The sequence below is a fragment of the Mirounga leonina genome, unplaced genomic scaffold (assembly GCF_011800145.1).
Source record: "Mirounga leonina isolate KUSES-001 unplaced genomic scaffold, KU_Mleo_1.0 Mir_168, whole genome shotgun sequence".
NCBI classification, from domain to species: Eukaryota; Metazoa; Chordata; class Mammalia; order Carnivora; family Phocidae; genus Mirounga; species Mirounga leonina.
In genome coordinates, this window is record NW_023270426.1 from 18,894,287 (window position 1) to 18,914,905 (window position 20,619).

The following is a 20,619-nucleotide window of genomic DNA, read 5'->3' on the forward strand; positions in this document are numbered from 1 at the left end:
AAAGAAAGAAAGAAAGAAAGAAAGAAAGAAAGAAAGAAAGAAAGAAAAGAAAGAAAGAAAGAAAGAAAAGAAAGAAAGAAAAGCTTTAACACATTCCTGAGAATCCAAAAGCCACATACACAGCTGTGCACATGCTCAGGAAAGACTGGAGATGGTACGAAAGCTCTTACCTGTGGATGAATTTGAGGCTCTGAGCAAGCAAGAAGGTAAGGCTAAGTGAGAGTTGCAAACTGCCTGCCTGAACATTGAAGACAGATCCCAACACACTAGAAGAGCCCCTCAATATAAAAGGCTGAGAGAGGGCGCCTGGGTGGCTCAGTTGGTTAAACGACTGCCTTCGGCTCAGGTCATGATCCTGGAGTCCCGGGATCGAGTCCCGCATTGGGCTCCCTGCTTGGCTTCTCCCTCTGACCCTCCCCCCTCTCGTGTGCTCTCTGTCTCTCTCATTCTCTCTGTCTCAAATAAATAAATAAATAAAATCTTAAAAAAATAAAAGGCTGAGAGATTTCTTGGTTTCAGGCATTTATGAAAATCTCTGCCTGATCATTAGCTCACCACTAAGCCAAATGAGCAGAGATTTCAGTGGTCACACATGAGGAAGAATACACACTTTGCAGAATTAGTTCAGTAAAGTAACTAAACAGTCACAACAATAAACTCAGAGTGATGGCAAACTCCAATGTCCAGAGTTTCCACAATATCTTATTTTAAATTCCAGTTTTCAACAAAAAATTATAAATTTCCAAAAAATTTCCCCCTCAAAAAGGTATGCAAAGAAACAAGTATGGCCCATATATGGAAAGAAAAGCAGTCCATAAGAAATCTTCCCTGCGGTGCCGGGATGGGTCAGTTGAGCATCAGACTCTTGGTTTCGGCTCAGGTCATGATCTCATGGTTCTTGGGATTGAGCCCCGCATAGGGTTCCATGCTCAGTGGGGAGTCTGCTTGAAGATTCTCTCCCTTCCCTCACTCTCTCTCTCTCACTCTGTCTCTCTAAAATAAATAAATCTTAAAAAAGAAAGAAAGAGAAAAAGAAATCTTCCCTGAAGAAGCTCAGATATTGAATTTGCTGAAGACAGTAATCAACTATTTTATTTTATTTTTAAAGATTTTATTTATTTATTTGAGAGAGAGAATGAGAGAGAGAGACAGCATGAGAGGGGGGAGGGTCAGAGGGAGAAGCAGACTCCCTGCCGAGCAGGGAGCCCGATGCGGGACTCGATCCTGGGACTCCAGGATCATGACCTGAGCCGAAGGCAGTCGCTTAACCAACTGAGCCACCCAGGCGCCCAACAGTAATCAACTATTTTAAATATGTTCTAAGTTAGGGGTGCCTGGCTGGCTCAGTCAGTGTGCGTGACTCTTGATCTCAGGGTTGTGAGTTAAGCCCCACATTGGGTGTAGAGATTACTGAAAAAATAAATAAGTAAAACTTTAAAGAAATGTTCCAAGCTAAAGGAAATAATGTCTAAAGAACTAAAGAAAATTATGAACACAATGTCTCATCAAATAAGGAATATCCAGGGGTGCCTGGGTGGCTCAGTCAGTTAAGTGTCTGACTCTTGGTTTCAGCTCAGGTCATGATCTCAGGGTCTTGGGATTGAGCCCCCCATGGGGCTCTGCACTCAGCAGGGAGTCTGCTGGAGATTCTGTCTCTCCCTTTCCCTCTACCCCTTCCCCCACTTGTGCTCTGTCTTTCTAAAATAAATAAAAACTTTAAAAAAAAATTAAAGAATATCCTTAAAGAGAAAGAAATTACTAAAAAGAACTAAATAGGGATGTCTGGGTGGTTCAGTCAGTTAAGCTTCTGCCTTCAGCTCAGGTCATGATCCCAGGGATCTAGGATCAAGTCCGGCATCAGGCTCCTTGCTCAGCAGGGAGCCTACTTATCCCTCTCCTTCTACCTGCTGCTCCCCCCGCTCATGCGCTCTCTCTCTCTGACAAATAAATAAAATCTTTAAAAATAAATAAATAAATAAAAATAAAAAGAACTAAATACAAAAGAACACAATCAAGAAAGCAAAAAGGGCAACCCACAGGAGAAAAATATTTGCAAATTTTATATCTGATAAGCATCTAATACTCAAAATATATAAAGTACAACTCAACAATAAAAAGACAAGTAACCCAGTTTAAAAATGAGCAAAGGACTTGAATAGACATTTCTTCAAAGAAGATATACAAATATGAATTTGCCAGCCCTGAAGTTTTCATTTTAATGGAATTTATACTGTGTGGTCTTTTACATGTGGATTTCTTCATTTAACAGGATGTTTTCAAGGTCATTCATGGTGTAGCATGTATCAGTACTTCATTCTTTTTTATGGCTGAATACATTTCATTGTATGTATATACCTCATTTGTTTATCCATTCATCAGACTGATATATTTTTGTTTCCACTTTTTGGCTATTATGAATAATGCTGCTGTGAATATTCTTGTGCAAGTTTTCATGTGAACACAGTTTCGATTCTCTTGTGTAGATACCTAGGGCAAGAATTGCTAGGTCATATGGTAATTCTATATTTAACTTTCTGAGGAACTGCCAAACTGTTTTCCATACCATCTGCACCATTTTACATTACCACCAGCAGTGTATGAACGTTCCAATTTCTCTACTTCCTCGCCAATATTCGTCATTGTCTGCTTTTTAAATTACAGCCAGCCTGGTGGGTGTGAAGTGATTTCTCATTGTAATTTTGATTTGTATTTTCATAATGACTAATGATATTGAGCATCATTTCATGTGCTATCAGCCATTTATATATCTTATTTGGAGAAATGTCTATTCAAATCCTTTGCCCATATTTAAATTGGGTTGTCTTTTTACTCTTGAGTTGTATTTTACATATCCTGGATACTTATCAGATATATGATTTGCAAATATTTTCTCCCATTCTTTGAACTTTTTACTGTCTTGATAGTGTCCTTTGGTGCACAAAAGTTTTTAATTTTGATGAAGTCCAATTTGTCTACTTTTTTCTTTGATTACTTTTGCTTTTGATGTTATATCTAAAGAACTATTGCCCAGGAATGCCTGGCTGACTCAGTCAGAGGAGCGTGCAGCTCTTGATCTCAGGATTGTAGGTTCAAGCCCCACCTTGGGTGTAGAGATTACTTAATAAATTCCATTTAAAAAAATTGCCTAATAAATGGTCACACAGATCTTCATCTACATTTTCTTCTAAGAGTTTTATAGTTTCAGCACTTATATTAAGGTCTTTCAACCATTTTGAGTTAATTTTTGTATATAGTGTGAACTATTAGACCTAGGATTCAGAGTTTGTTTCTCTTTACTTTGTAGTAAATGCTCCAGAACTACATAAAACGCGATGTTGAAATCTGATTTATCACCTGAAAACAGTATTACACTGTATGTTAACTGGAATTTAAATAAATTTTTTAAAATTAAAAATATTTAAAAATTTTTTTTAATAAGGGCACCTGGGTGGTTTAGTCAGTTAAGCATCTGCCAGGGTCCTGGGATCGAGCCCCAGGTTGGGGGGATCCCTGCTCAGCGGAGAGACTGCTTCTACCTCTCCCTCTTGTGCTCTCTCATTCTCTAATAAAATCTTTAAAAATTTTTCTTAATGTGATTTATAATACCTCTGCTTATGTAGCCCTATATGCTTGAATGTAAACACTCATTAGAGGGGAGAACTCAAATTTCCATATCATCTAACAGCCTCAGAGAACTTGGTTCTAAATCACCTAGAATCTCAATTTGATAAACTTTCCAGTTGGAAAGTTATACAATTAAATGTTAATGTGTATATGAAAAAATAAGCCAGTAGCTTCTAGAAAGAGGCTGAATAAGGATGTTTGAGATAGACCAAAAAACTGGGAATTCCCTTTATGCCCTAAAAACCAAATGGAAAATTCAGTCCTTGGATTGGATTGGATTGGATCCTGACCTTAATAAATCATTTGTAAAAGACATTTTAGGAACAACTGGGTACATCTTAAGGTTAGTATTACATGACATTAAGAAATTATTGTTTAGGGCGCCTGGGTGGCTCAGTTGGTTAAGCGACTGCCTTCGGCTCAGGTCATGATCCTGGAGTCCCGGGATCGAGTCCCGCATCGGGCTCCCTGCTCGGCAGGGAGTCTGCTTCTCCCTCTGACCCTCCTCCCTCTCATGCTCTCTGTCTCTCATTCTCTCTGCCTCAAATAAATAAATAAAATCTTAAAAAAAAATTGTTTATTGTGCAAATATAATCATAATTCTGAAGTTACATAGGAGAATGTTTTGGGGTTTTTTTTAATTTAAATTCAATTAATTAACATACAGTGTATTATTAGTTTCAGAGGTAGAGTTCAGTGATTCACACCCAGTGCTCATTACATTACGTGCCCTCCTTAATGCCCATCACCCAATTACCCCATCCTCGCACCCCCTTCCCCTCCAGCAACCCTGTTTGTTTCCTATGGTTAAGAGTCTCTTATGGTTTGTCTCCCTCTTCTCCCTTCTGATTTCATCTTGTTTTATTTTTCCCTCCCTTTACCTATGCTCCTCCGTTTTGTTTCTTAAATTCCACATATGAGTGAAATCATACAATTGTCTTTCTCTGATTGACTTATTTCATGTAGCATAATACCTTCTGGTTCCATCCACTTTGTTGCAAATGACAAGATTTCAATTTTTTGATGGATAATATTCCATTGTATACATATACCACATCTTCTTTATTCATTTATCTGTCAATGGACAACTGGTCTTTTTCCATAGTTTGGCTATTGTGGACATTGCTGCTATAAACATTGGAGTGTAGGTGCCCGTTCAGATCACTACATTTGTATCTTTGGGGTAAATACCTAGTAGTGCAATTGCTGGATCGTAGTGTAGCTCTATTTTTAACTTCTTGAGGAACCTCCATACTGTTTTCCAGAGTGGCTGTACCAACTTGCATTCCCACCAACAGTGTAAGAGGGTTCCCCCTTCTCTGCATCCTTGCCAACACTTGTTTCCTGACTTGTTAATTTTAGCCATTCTGACTGGTGTGAGGTGTATCTCATTGCGGTTTTGATTTCTATTTCCCTGATGCAGAGTGATGTTGAGCATATTTTCATGTGTCTGTTGGCCATTTGTATGTCTTTTTTTTTTTTAAAGATTTTATTTATTTATTTGAGAGAGAGAGCACATGAGAGGGGGGAGGGTCAGAGGGAGAAGCAGACCCCCTGCTGAGGAGGAGCCCGATATGGGACTCGATCCCGGGACTCCAAGATCATGACCTGAGCCGAAGGCAGTCGCTTAACCAACTGAGCCACCCAGGCGCCCCACTTGTATGTCTTCTTTGGAGATAGTCTGTTCATGTCATCTGCCCATTGCTTGACTGGATTATTTGTTCTTTGGGTGTTGAGTTTGGTAAGTTCTTTATAGATTTTGGATACTAGCCCTTTATCTGACAAGGCATTTGCAAAAATCTTCTCCGGTTCTGTGGGTATTTTGGTTTTGTCAACTGTTTCCTTTGCTGTGCAAAAGCTTTTTATCTTGATGAAGTCCCAACAGCCCATTTTTGCCTTTGTTTCCCCCGCCTTTGGAGAAGTGTCTAGCGAGAAATTGCTGCAGCTGAGGTCAAAGAGGTTGCTGCCGTGTCCTCCTCTAGGATTTTGATGGATTCCTGTCTCACATTTAGGTCTTTCATCCATTTTGTTTATTTTTGTATATGGTGTAAGAAAATGGTCCAGTTTCAGTCTTCAGCATGTGGCTGTCCAATGGAAAATATGCTTTTATAAAGAGATACAGTGACCTATTTAGGGATAAAACGTCAGGGTACCTGTAATTTAAAATACCTCAGAAAACAAAATAGATGAAGCACATATAGCAAAACATTAATATATTAAAACATATTTTTTAAAAAGATTTTATTTATTTATTTGTCAGAGAGAGAGAGCACAAGCAGGGGGAGAGGCAGGCAGAGGGAGAAGCAGGCTTCCCGCTGAGTAAGGAGCCTGATGCGGGACTCAGTCCCAGGACCCTGGGATCATTACCTGAGCCGAAGGCAGATGCTTAACCGACTGAGCCACCCAGGCATCCCAAAACATATATATATATTTTAAGATTTATTTATTTATTTGAGAGAGGGCACGTGAGTGAGTTGGGGGGTAGAGGAGGGGCAGGGTGAGAGGGAGAGAGACTCTCAAGCAGACTCTGTGCTGAGTGCAGAGCCCAATGTGGGGCTCAATCTCATGACCCTGAGATCATGACCTGAGCAGAAACCAAGAGTGGGATGCTTAATTGAGCCACCCAGTCACCCCAAAACATATTAAATCATAGTAAAATGTTAACAATAACATTATCCAAATAATAACAATTCCTTGTTTGGAAGACTATGAGTTTAAAATTCAAAGCAGAGTTTAAAAAAACTATGCAAGGGGCACCTGGGTGGCTCATTTGGTTAAGCATCTGCCTTCGGCTCAGGTCATGATCTCCAGGTCCTGAAATTGGGCCCCATGTCAGGCTTCCTGCTCAGCAGGAAGTCTGTTTCTCTCTCACTCCCTCTGCTCCACCCCACCACTCATTTCTCTTTGTCTCTCTCTCTCTCAAAATCTCTTAAAAAATAAAAATAAAAATAAATAAAACCCTATGCAAAAGTGGCCTAAACTTAGGGAAAAAGGGCTTTGTGGAGTAGGAGGTGGGATGGGGTTAAGAAATATCAACAGTGTTTAGGTATTAGTCAGAATAATTCATAATTCATAAAGGTTACTGAAAACTTAATAAAATTTAAGAAGCTCCATGAGGACAGGAACCAAGTCTTTTACTCAAGGCTGCATCCTCAGCTCTTACTACAATCAATGATTGCTACTGGAAGATGCTCAATGACTATTTATTGGATAAATGAATGAGGGAATGAATAACCATTTCTTCCCCATAAGTGGCCACATATTTGTATTTACACTTTGCTTCCAAAATGGTTTCAAAGAGGTTTAGAATAGTTTTTTCCAGGATTCACAAAACTTTATTCATTTAGAATTAACAAACTCTTTACATAGCACTTAATATTGCTTCACAAGCTTATAGGACTTGGACTATTTTTGAAGAACTATTTCAATTTGTATGAAGTTTACAACTTCGTGTACAGTATGGTATTTTCTCTGTAAGTAAACAATAAACAGTTTGAATTATCACATGAATTCTAAAACTTTGAGTTTTTAAAAATAATTATATGAAATAAAAGCATGGTAATATTTATTGTTTATACAGCTTTTTTTATTAAAGAATTTTTTAAATTTATTTGAGAGAGAGAGAGAGGATGAGAGAGAGGGAGAGCACAAGCAGGAGGGGAGGGGCAGAGGGAGAGGGAGAAGCAGACTCCCCACTGAGCAGGGAGCCTGATGCAGGACTCGATCCCAGGACCCTGGGATCCTGACCTGAGCCGAAGGCAGATGCTTAACTGACTGAGCCACCCAGGTGCCCTGTGTACACAGTTTTAATCTGTCAGACCCATTTGCTCTAAAATAATGAGCTGAAATTATATGACATACCACTTGTGAAAGCCAGACACAGTCAACTCTCACTTGTGTGTTTGATAGTGGGAGACCAGGAGTGCACATCAGCACAAACAGCACATAATCTTATGCTACATAGTTTGGATATTTTATAATATATTTTAAATTTTTTTTATTGAAGTATAGTTGACACACAATGTTACATTTGTTTCAGGTATAAGAGGCTTATAATACTAACCAGATAAAAATTTTAAATTTTAAAAAACAACCAGAGTGAAAAAGATAAAACAAATTCCTATAATCAATTAGTTACTGTAACTGAATAGTAAATTTTTATTTGAGCTGCCTAGAAGCCAATATAGGAAAGAAAACGTATTTTCATTATTAAATAGAAGAAGGTAAACATATTTCTGGAGATAAAAAGCTTTTTCGGGTACTGAACTGTATCTGACTTCATAAATTCTTATGAAAAGTAACATGGGGTATCATGATAGACTCTATCTCAGACATTTCAGTCACATAAAAATATTCATCTGAAATTTGGAGATATTAGGAAAATAAAGTTTTCTTTTCTTGGTTTTTGTCAACATGAAGATAACCTTAAATCATCAAGGCCAGAACCCAGATACCCAGATAATAGGCATAATATTCTAATGAGCCACTTCATTCATGGCTGCCTTAATTCTCAGGAGTAACTAACTTCACAATATTCTATGAGGTGAATGACAGGGTTAATTTTACTTTAGGTCCTTGGTGAGACCAAGAGAATAAAGAATTTAGGTGCTTCTGTCTAGGCCTTTTTCTCTGCTGCTCCCACAATTCCATGGATATTCCTCCATATGTGGTGCTGAGGACTACCTTTTACTTTTCTTTTTGTCCCTTGGAGAATAATCCATCCTTAACTTCTTCAACCATAGTCTCTAAGAGGAAAATTCCCAAATCTGTATATCCAGTTCTGACAACTTCCTAGAAAGGCCATGTTAAATAATAGGTCAACCACTATTCTGACTGAGAAATTCTCACTGTCCCTTAAAATATATCAATGTTTCTAAAAGCAATTCCCCCTTGTAAAACCGGTTACTGCCAATGGCACCATAATTTTCCTGCACTCAATTAAAAATTTTGTAATTATCTTTGATTTCTCACTTTATTCACATCCCTTTCATATCTACTTAGTCCCCATATCCTATCATTTCCCCTTTGAGTCTTTCCATCCTCTGCCTTTGCCATCCTTCCTCTCCCTATTTCAAGCCCTTACCACTTCATATCTGGACTGTCACAAAAGCCTCTCTCCTGATCTGCTTCTACCCATACTTTTCCTCTACACTTGCCAAAATAAACTTAGGTTTTGTTTTAATCCGGTTACAGCCAGGTTCAAAATCCTTCCGTGGTTTCCCAGTATCCTCAGGAAAAAGTCCAAACTCTTCAGGATGAATTTCAAGACTCTGGAAACCTCTCCTCAGGGAACCCATGCAATCTTATCATCCTTTACCTAGTCTCTGTAAAGCTCACTCACTACCACTCTCTCAAGTCCCATGCTCAGGCCTGCCACTGTTCTCACAGTGGTATTCCATCTGAATCTATTTCCTCTTCTATTCCAGTGAAATCTTAGCTACAATTCCAAATTCTACTTACTTTAATTTTACTTCCTCTTTGAAGTCCTCTCCTCCGAGTATAGCCTATACTGGTGTCTCCCTTGATTCAAGAAACACTTTCAAATAGATAAGGCATGACACAGATACAGATAACACAACTATTCCTGACTCCCTACCAGCACTACTTATTAAGTACTTAAAATATGCTTGACACAATGCTGAACACTTTATACCTACTACCTAATTTGACCTTTACAAAAAATCTGTGAGGTACTATATCCTTTTACCGAAGAGGACAGTGAGGCTCAGAGAGATCAGGCAACTTTCCTGGGATCAGAGCATAATGGGACTGCCACCTGTCACTGCAGACTACTGCAGTGAGCTGTGAACTGCACAGGTGTGTTGTTACCCAGAGAAAAGCTGGTGGGTGAAAATCTAGGAGAGTCTGATTCTACAGACTGTGCTCTCACTATTACATTATACGGCCTCCCCATGGATCCAGCTGGCAAGGAAATGACAATCTGAATTCCAGTTGCTATCACAACCACATTTTTCAAAACCACAAAATGAGATGCACTATTAGCAAGACAGAAAATTAGAAATTAAGATATCCAAAAAAGCTTAGGATATAAGATATTATGCCTATATCATTTATTAATAAATTTTTTGAGGCTCTTCCTGTTATTTCCTGTATATCTAACTTCCCAGAAAGCAGAGTTGAATTTGGGAACGAAATATCTCCATAAAAACTTGCTGAGCTAACCACTTACTAGGCAGTGTTAAAGGCAACACTAAAAATCAGAAGTTGATCTTTCCTGTCTTGATTTTTTCATGTTAAGCAAGACTGTGTACCTCTTAGCAACTTCATTTCTGCTTTCTTTCCCTAAAAGCATCCACATTCATTTCCCATTCCCATGTCCTAGTTTCCAGTTCCTACCTCCAAACCTTCCTACATTTGAGCCCGCCTGGCAACATTTTGATGTACTTTCCCCAGTAAAAGGTCCCAATTAACAGCTGGTTCCTCCTTACCAATTACTGATACTTCCTTTAGCATCCCATACTTGTTCTGCCCTGTTGTTATAGTTACAGCTTTATTACTGTGTACTCACTGTGTCTCTCTCTGTCAAATAAATAAATAAAATCTTTAAAAAATAAAAAATAAAGAGCACTTAAGATTCATATACATCCTATTGGCTTACTCCGAAGCACTTACGTTATTATTATGAAGATACTCAATTGCTCGAAGGATCTGGAAGAGGTATTTTCTAAGTCGTTTACTCTCTAGTCCGTGACAATAATGTTGTAACTCATCTAATACTGTGTGGTCAATAAATTCAAACACCAAATGAATTTTCTTTTTCTGCCTAAAAACTTCAATCAGATTGACCAGGTTTTCATGACGAAATTGCTATTGACAAAAGAAACAGATTTATAATACATTATTTCATGCACAATAATTTATATATAACACCTAATTTATATATAACACCTATAAGTATATATAACACCTAATTTATATATAACACCATATAATTTTTAAAGGCAGAAATATTCTCAGCCTATTTTTTTTAAGATTTTATGTATTTATTTGAGAGAGAGAGAGATCTAGAGAGCATGAGCAGGGAGGAGAGGGAGAAGCAGACTCCCTGCTGAGCAGGGGGCCCAACTTGGGGCTCAATCCCAGGACCCTGGGATCATGATCTGAGCCTAAGGTAAACGCTTAGCCAAATGAGCCACCCAGGTGCCCCTATTCTCAGCCCATTTTACTCCATGCATTTTAAGAGAAATTTTTCAACTTATTTGTTTACATTCCTACTTTTAAAAAATGCTAAACTAGGGGCTCCTGGCTGGCTCACTCAGAAGAGCATGCAACTCTTGATCTTGTGGTTATAAGTTTGAGCCCCACGTTGGGTATAGAGATTACTAAAAAAAATAAACTTAAGAAAGTGCTAAACTATTTCATAATTAATACATACAGAACAAGGGGAGATAATATACTGCCTTACTTCAAGTTGGCATTTGATTGTTTATTAAAATAATTTAGAGTTAATGTACTATAATCCAACTTGGTATGCTAAGACGTATCTTTTTTTTTTTAAGATTTCTTTATTTGAGAGAGAGTGTGTACAAATGGGAGGGACAGAGGGACACGGAGAGAAAAAATCTCAAGAAGACTCCGTGCTCAGCAGATGTGGAGCTCTATCTCACAACCCTGAGGATCATGAGCTGAAACCAAGAGTCAGACACTTAACTTACTGCATCATCCAGGTGCCCCTAAGACATATCTTTCTATCCTTTAATTTGGTTTATAATTAAGTCTAACATCTGAGGGGTGCCTGGGTGGCTCAGTCATTAGGCGTCTGCCTTCGGCTCAGGTCATGATCCCAGGGTCCTGGGATCAAACCCTGCATTGGGCTCCCTGCTCAGCTGGAAGCCTGCTTCTCCCTCTCCCACTCCTGCTGCTTGTGTTCCTGCTCTCGCTATCTCTCTCTCTCTGTCAAATAAATAAATAAAATCTTAAAAAAAAAAAGTCTAACATCTGAAATTTAAAATGTTATCTTTTCAAATGAGCATGGATTTCAATGCCACTCAGTACATGATCTGAATTCAAATAAATTATTTTCTTAGTTTGATCCTCAACTCTCAAAAGTGAAACATAAGTTCCAGGTGGACAATATAAATTAATTAATTACACTGGAACAAAAGAGTATCAAAATACGTAGAAACTTTACAGATATGTGAGATAACAATTTATGTCATAGGAACTTCACAAAAATATACAATTATTTGTGGATACCTTTTTGTTCACTGTCTATAATATTCTACTAAGTAACAAAATACCTTTTTAAACTAGTAACAATCAATGGTAAGATAACTTCAAAAGGTCAAAAATGGCATCTATCAGCTTAGAAAACAAATGAGGTTCAATATTTTATGCTGCTTACTTTATTTTTTAACACACTAACTTAATTATCACCAAGTCTCAAATATTTAACATCTTCAAATTACTGAAAGCATTTATTCCTTTGGCTACAAACTGAGAGGCATATTTTCAATGTTAGATTCATTAGAAAATTAAACTTTTATGAAAAATATTTGTCTTTATTCTAACAGCACAATTATCAATTTTTCTACTTATCTGTACTATCACATAGACCAAAGTCCTTAAAATACGACTAAAAGAAAAACATGCCAGGATATAATGCCAGATTCCTCTCCTATTTTTGCTCCCAATTTCCCTGGTTGGCAAGATGCCAGAGGGCTGCAGTGACACCATGTTAGCGGCAGCCCGAACAACTGACTGCTTTTGGACACTACACTACTAATCCTTCAACTAAGGAAAATCACTGGTTCCCTCTCCAGTCTTAAGGCTAAAGCAACGAAGAGTCAATGTGAGTTAATAAGCATTATGGAAGATCCACCAGGGTAAAGAATCAGGTGCTTTCTCAGATTAACCATGAAACTCCTAGAAATGCTCCATTGCCACTCTTCAAGTTGTTGACTTTTGTTTCCCTTCATTACCAGACAACTTTTCTAAAGATATTGTCACTAATTACTCTAACTGTAATTTATTTAATAAAATTCTAGCACATAAAAATTTAATTCAAATGAAGTCATAATGGCAACCTTTTTAGACTAAAAATGTGAATTAATCCAAGAACTCTCTCTTGTTGAATTAGATAAGATCAAACTAAAAATTCCATAAGAAATAAGCCAACAAGGGGCACCTGGGTGGCTTGGTTGGTTAAGCCTCTGACTCTTGATTTCTCCTCAGGTCTTGATCTTAGGCCCAGCATAGAGCCTACTTAAAAATAAAACAAACAAAAACACCCAAACAAATAAATAAGCCAATGAGAATAAATAGTTAAGGTGTTTCAAAACAGTCTGCATAATAGTTGTAATAGTTAAGTACATTTTCTAATTCTTCTCTGTGTTCTTGCCACATATTGGTTGTTTTTACAAAATGATAAAGTAGAGGGGTGCCTGGGTGGCTCAGTTGTTGGGCATCTGCCTTCAGCTAAGGTCATGATCCCAGGGTCCTGGGATTGAGCGTTGGGCTCCCTGCTCAGCAGGGAGCCTGCTTCTCCCTCTCCCACTCTCCCTGCTTGTGTTCCCTCTCTCGCTCTCTCTGTCAAATAAATAAATAAAATCTTCGAAAAAAAAAAAACCAAAATGATAAAGTAGAAGAAAATAATCAGCTTAAATGTAACAGAGTTGAAGAAAGAGCAAAAGATACTGCCTGGGAAAAGATCTCCATCTAATCAGATTTTCACTTATGGTGTACAACAACTGCCTTACAGTATTAAATGTTTTAGGTCATCAGGAATAGGACTGGCATCTCACAAAATCATAACATCTTTACTGACTTTACCTTTTCTTTCCACTGTCTAGAAAGAGTACTTCAACAATCCACATATATATATGCTTAACATATTTATTTTATTTAAAAAACAAATTTGTCCATATCTAATATAGACTTACAAAGAAGAGAATTTCACAGAACTAAAACAAATAATCCTAAAATTTATATAGAATCACAAAAGACCTCGAATAGTCAAAGCAATGTTGAGAAAGTAGAACAAAACTGGAAGTATCACAATCCCAGATTTCAAGATATACTACAAGGCTATAGTATCAAAATAGTATGGTACTGACACAAAAATAGACAAACAGATCAATAGAACAGGCCACAGAGATCAATGGAACACACAGATAAATAGAAATGGCATAAAAACTTGCCCACAAATCAAAAGAACAGAACACACCTACATGGTCAATTAATTCACAACAGAAGAGGCAAGACAATCACGAAAAGACAGTCTTTTCAAAACTGGACAGCTAGATGCAAAAAAATGAAACTGTACCACTTTCTAACACCAAACACAAAAATAAACTCAAAATGGATTAAAGACCTAAATGTGAGACCTGAAACCATAAAACTCCTAAAAGAAAACATTAGGCAGTTATCTCTTAGAAATCCCCCTTAGCAACATGTTTATGGATCTATGTCCTCAGACAAGGGAAATAAAAGCAAAAATAAGTTATTGGGACTATACCAAAATAAAAAGCTTTTGCACAGCAAAGGAAACCATCAACAAAACAAAAAGGCAACCTACTGAATAGGAGAAGACACTTAAAAATGATGTATAGGATAAGGGTTTAATATCCAACATATATAAAGAACTTACACAACTCGACACTAAAAAAGACAAACAATACTATTTAAAAATGGGCAAAGGACCTGGACAGACATTTTTCCAAAGGAGATATACAAATGGCAAACAGACACATAAAAGACGCTCAACATCACTCATCATCAGGGAAATGCAAATCAAAACCAAAATGAGATATCACCTCACACCAATCAGAATGGCTAGTATTAAAAAGACAAGAAAATAACAAGTGTTGGCAAGAATGTGGAGGAAAGGAAACCCTTGTGCCCTGTTGGGTGGGGGGGTGGCTATACATTGAAGAAGCTGCTATGGAAAATAGTATGGAGGTTGCTCAAAAAATTAGATGTAGCAATACCACATGATCCAGTAATTCCATTACTGGGTATTTGCCCAAAGAGAGTGAAAACACTAATTCAAAAAGATATATGCACCCCTATGGTTACTGCAGTGTTAATACAATAGCCAAGATACGGAAGCAACCAAAGTATCCATCCATAGACGAATGGATAAAGAAGATATGGTGTATATATACGATAGAATATTACTCAACCATAGATTTTTTTTTAAAGTAATCTCTAGGGCGCCTGGGTGGCTCAGTCGTTAAGCGTCTGCCTTCGGCTCAGGTCATGATCCCGGGGTCCTGGGATCGAGTCCCACATCGGGCTCCCTGCTCTGCGGGAAGCCTGCTTCTCCCTCTCCCACTCCCCCTGCTTGTGTTCCTGCTCTCGCTATGTCTCTCTCTGTCAAAAAAAATAAATAAAAAATCTTAAAATATAGATATATAAAAGTAATCTCTACACCCAATGTGGGGCTCAAACTCACAACCCTGAGATCAAGAGTCACATGCTCTTCTGACTGAACCAGTGAGGTGCCCCACCCCCCAAAAATGAGATCTTAACATTTGAGACATGGATGGACCTAGAAGGTGTAACAGAGTGAAATAAGTCAGATAAAGAAAGACAAATACCATATGACTTCACTTATATGTGGAATCCAAAAAACACAAAACAAATGAACAAACAAAAAAATCAAACAGGCTCTTACATACAGAAAACAAACTGGTGGTTGCCAGAGGAGACAAAGGGTGAGCTAGATAAAAGGGGATTAAGAGGTATAAACTTCCAGGGATAAAACTAAAAAGTCACAGAAATGAAAAGTACAGCACAGGGAATATGGTCAATAACACTGTATGGTGACACATGACGACACTTATGGTGAGCACTCAGTAATGTAGAGAAATGTCAAATCACTACATTGTACACCTGAAATTAATATAAAATTGTATGTTAATTATACTTCAATTGTAAAAAAGAGGTGAATATTACTTTTGTATCAGATAAAAATGAAAGAGTATCGGGGCGCCTGGGTGGCTCAGTTGGTTAAGCGACTGCCTTCGGCTCAGGTCATGATCCTGGAGTCCCGGGATCGAGTCCCGCATCGGGCTCCCCGCTCAGCAGGGAGTCTGCTTCTCCCTCTGACCCTCTCCCTTCTCATGCTCTCTCTCTCTCTCTCTCTCATTCTCTCTCTCAAATAAATAAATAAAATCTTTAAAAAAAAAATGAAAGAGTATCTATTTTCTTCACATAAAACATCTAGACTATGTTGTCAAAGTCATAAACCTTACAGCATCTAGACAAATTCTAATAAAGAAAATATGTAGATTTAAATATTTTTTTAATCACTAGTTTTGTACCCAATCCCCAAGGACCTAGAAGGTTAATGCTCCTTTCTTCACAGTCCTGAGTTCTTTCCCCTGGGTTGACCTGTCATATCTACACAAAATTCTAATTTCCGCCCCATTTCTAAAAGCATACTAGTCAGCTTTACTTAAATGTATTCTTGTCGCATCAAATTCAACATTTCTGAAACTGAACTAGTTCCCAGACCATTTCTTGTTTGGGTCTTTCATATTTCCATCAGTGAGAACAGTCACTGAACTTCACCAATCCTTTTGTCTCCCTCTTTGTGTTTCCTTCTACATTCTTTCATGTCTTCTTCCGCAATATATTGTTTTAACTTTGCTTTTCCAACTTTAAATTCAAATTGCTGCAACCCAGCGAGGGCTCTCATGATCTTTACCAGGATTCTTGAATTAAATTTATAACAGACCTCCCTGTTTTTACTCTGTCTTACAACCTGTTCTAAAAAATAGTGCTAAATTATTATATATAGTTGCTTTATTTTGAATTCAAAACCTTCCACCTCTTACAAAATCAAATTTTGTCCTTTTAAGACAAGACTTTAAAACCTAACTCCAGTTTACTTCTCTAATCTCACCTCTTTCTACTTTTGTACAAAAACTCTACAGACCAATTGACGTCCCTGCTCTCTGTCCTTTGTCCTGCTTGAACACCTCTGAGTTTATGTTGTTCCCCTAACCTAGAATACAATAGTTTCTCCCTCCTACCTAATTCTGCACATCCTTTGCAGACCAAATGCATGTCCCATTTCCTCCAAGAAAATTTCTCTACCCAACTGGACTTTGTGTTAATCACTTGGCATTTATTATGAGTCACTTTTTATTCAGTATTGTTTTCAAGTGCCCTCCCATCTTTCTGATTAAACAATAAAAATTCTTTAGAGCAGATACTGTCTTTACTATTTCTGAATAAATATTTCATAATATTTGGCATAACTTTTGTTACATTATATATAAGCATATATATCTTGTATCACTATAAAATTTCAAAATGTAGACAATAAGATAGGGTACCACACTTTTTTATTCTACTCTATGTCTTAATACATATGTTAACTAAAAGATTCCCTATATAGTTTTTTATTCCATAACAATTCCTCTTTTGACTTACAGCAATTAAGGTAAAAGAAGCAAACCTTTAAAAACTTTATTTCTCTCGTTGCAATTTTGTTGACAGATTTTTCTGGTTTCTCATAAAATATCTTAATGGCCACTATCTGCCCAGTATCCTTATGTTTACACTTCATGACTGTTCCATAACTTCCCTCTCCCACTTTTCCGAGGGTTTCATACATCTCCATTTTCAAGCCCGGATTCTTCTTCATAAAAATAAAGAAAAAGAAGTTAAACATTTGTACTTTTATTTATTCAAGCTGGACAATGCATTTCCGCAATAAACTCATATTTTAAAATACGTAAACATGGAAAATATTAATCTTTTCCATAGATGCTTGTTTGTCCTCGGGAACTCTGCCAACCAGGCAGTAGGGTCCTTGTGGGGCTCCAGGGCTCACCAGAAATTAGGGAGCTTCCTGCTGTCTCGGTCATTCCTGTGAACACTCAGATTTACGATTCCCTCACTACATGTCACCAATCCATCAGGAGTGGGGTCCGCACACGCACACTTCTATCATACGCCCCTCAACTATGGGGTTCCCGAAATACTGCAGTCGCCCACAGATCAGGCCCCCGGGCCCAAGAAAACCTCAGCCCCACCGGTTCCTCAAACCAGACGTCTTAGGGTCTCGGACCAGTGTTGCGCCCCTTGCCCCGCAGTCGACCTCGTCCGGTCAGCAGCGGAAGTCTCAGCCCATTTTGCAGTCCCGCCGGCCCGGCTCCGCGCACACCCTGCGGAACAACTCGACACCGACCCTACTTGGCTTGCCAGCCCCGCTAGTTCCAAGCAGCCCACTACCATGGCAACGGTGCCGCGGACCTCGCGCTCGGAGCCTACTGCGCAAGACCGGAACATCGGCCGGACGCCACCGCCCCGGCCCGACCCGGAAGAGAAAATGAGAATGGTGAAAACGAGTTCCCGGTGGGTGCTAAGTGAAAGCGTTCTTGGGGTTGGGGTGGGCAGTATACGGGTTGAGACCAACGCACAAGGTTGGTTTTGAGCAGAGGTGGGGGAGGATCCACATTTTACTGCACCGAGAGTCTGCATGTCTTCTAGGAAGGGGCAACAGAGGCGGAGGGTTGCCTAACCTGCGTCTTAGATGCCCCCAGGCCAAAGAACTTACGCCGCTGGTGCTGGATCCTAAAAGGATGGCTGGAGTCATTAAATAGAGACATCTTGTAAAACTAGTCTTCCAAGGAAGTCTTGTGTAATTATAGTCGTCTGAATTACCTAGTTACATTAATATTCCACAGACCTGAGTTCGATCTCAGCTGTCGGCATTCATCCTTAAAACGGGGTTAAGACGGTTCTCAAAATTAAGAATATTTCTTGAACACCTATATACTTTTAGTTTTTTTTCGAACTCGTCGTACTCCTTTTTAAAGACACCCTCTTTGGGAAAACAATTAAAAGGGCTCCGTAGACATACCGACATGGCCTGACATACAAGGGCACAGCAAAGGGGGGGAAGCCATTAACTAATTGCTTAAGAACTAGACATGGGGTTCTGCTGGCCTGACAGCTTCCATAAATTATGAGTTTCCATAACAATTATACATTGCTAGATAAATGACACAATAGGGTATTTTTTGAAGTTTATTTTTAGCATTTCACTGCATGTGAACCTACCTGTATGTCTTCATCTTTAGCTATATACTGGGGAGAACTAGAATCGCTACAGCAGGAAGGCAAAAAATGAGAATATTTAGCATTTAATTTAGAGAATCTCATTTGTGAATGCATCACAGAACCTATCAAGAGTTAGGCTTGGGGCGCCTGGGTGGCTCAGTTGGTTAGGCGACTGCCTTCGGCTCAGGTCATGATCTCAGGGTTCTGGGATCGAGCCCCGCATCGGGCTCCCTGCTCGGCAGGAAGCCTGCTTCTCCCTCTGACCCTCTCCCTGCTTGTGTTCCCTCTCTCGCTGTCTCTCTCTCTCTGTCAAATAAAAAAAAAGAGTTAGGCTTGGCTAATTTGATCACCAAGGCAGTTATAAAAGCAAAAGACAGAATTCAAGGTTTCAGAAAAAGGAGGTAGCAAGAAAGTGGGGGAAATTAACACTTTCAGTTTCCATGAGACTATGGGCAACGTGGCACAATGGTCCCATTTCACCTTGGGCTGAAGAATTACCCAGAAGGATATAAAGCGCTCAGAGTCCTCCAGACCATTAAAGCCCCAAGCCCAGGAATCAAAGGCAATGGAAGGAGAGAACTCAAGGAAATGTCAGAATCCCCACGGATTGCATCAACACCTGTGAGCTCCCTGGTAGGTGACATTTCAGGCCCATCTGCACCTTACTTAGTAGTGTAGAAAACCTGAAATGAGTTATCCAGATTAGATATATAACCCCCACCCAAGTCTGCAAAATCTCTTCCCCCACATCCGAGTCAGATTTGTAAGCCTTCTTGACAACCAACCACCCTTCTAAATGCTTTGAGATTTCATCTCCATGTACCCCCATCTTAGCCAAATCCATTGACTTTGACACCAATCCTCAAATGAGAGCAGACCTATGTTAAAATACGATTCCGTAATTCCATAGAGATAGTCAACAAACCTTAAGACCATCTCTACATTCTTTTTTGTCCTCAGAATTTCCAACGGTGGAAACCCCAGCGTAGTGCATATACAGGCTATTTGGTGGCCTTATGGAAGCATTTCAGGGAATTTTACTTAGTGTGGGCCTTAGTATTTCAATGCTGCACTCATTAAAAAATGGAAGTTCCCTCTGCCCCACGTACCAGATTTGGTAAGTCATTGTACCAACCAGAAAGGATTTTAAATCTATATTATTTTTGGCTCTGTTTTATTTTTTTTTAAAGATTTTGTTTATTTATTTGACAGAGAGAGACACAGCGAGAGAGGGAACACAAGCAGGGAGAGTGGGAGAGGGAGAAGCAGGCTTCCCCCTGGGCAGGGAGCCCAATGCGAGGCTTGATCCCAGGACTCTGGGATCATGACCTGAGCCGAAGGCAGACGCTTAACCGACTGAGCCACCCAGGCGCCCCTTTGGCTCTGTTTTAAAGAAGCAAAGCAAGCTTTTGCTTCTGCCACGATCGCCGACCCTGTTCATGAAGCAAACTGGAGGGAAAACTAGTAAAGGCCTCTCCCCGCCCTCAGCCCCATAAATTTGATCACTTGCTCCATAGACCTGACTGAGATTCAGGCGACGCTCCCACGTGATCTGTTCTAACTTCGTCATAGGGACACGTGGTTCTAGATACTTCGTCCCCTCCCCCTCAGGGGTGGATTGTTGACAACGCCGCCGGCAGTCACGTGATCTTACGTCATCCCACCTCCTTTCCCTGAAATCTGTGGCCCCGGATGAGCCTCTCTGTCCCCACCCGGTCGAGTTTAAACTACTGAAAGGGGGAGACGCAGGATGGTGTTTCGGCTTCGGGGTCTCTTAATCCACAATCTCCAGACCGAGAACAGAGAACACTAACTTCTCGATTAGACTAGGAAGCCAAAAGGATAGAACCCTGCCCAAAAGCTCCCATAACGAGCTTTCATGCGCCCCGTGCCCTTCTCCGCTACCCCTCAGTCTGTGGTACTGGCGGAGGGCGGAGGGATCTGGAGGCGGCGGAG

General features: G+C 39.3%; 1 protein-coding gene across 2 annotated transcripts in view; it reads right to left on the reverse strand.

Moving 5' to 3' along the window:
* The window catches only part of CDKL3 (cyclin dependent kinase like 3), a 60,483-nt gene extending 42,047 nt beyond the window's left edge, over positions 1 to 18,436 (reverse strand). For both annotated transcript variants that reach the window (XM_035014138.1, XM_035014139.1), the window contains exons 1-2: positions 17,054 to 18,436; positions 10,258 to 10,452 (exon numbers count right to left, since the gene is read on the reverse strand). In XM_035014138.1, the coding sequence (XP_034870029.1) occupies positions 10,258 to 10,452; positions 17,054 to 17,269 (411 nt within the window). In that variant the 5' untranslated portion in view covers positions 17,270 to 18,436. The remainder of the gene's footprint in view (positions 1 to 10,257; positions 10,453 to 17,053) is intronic.
* Between the last annotated feature and the right edge of the window lie 2,183 nt (positions 18,437 to 20,619).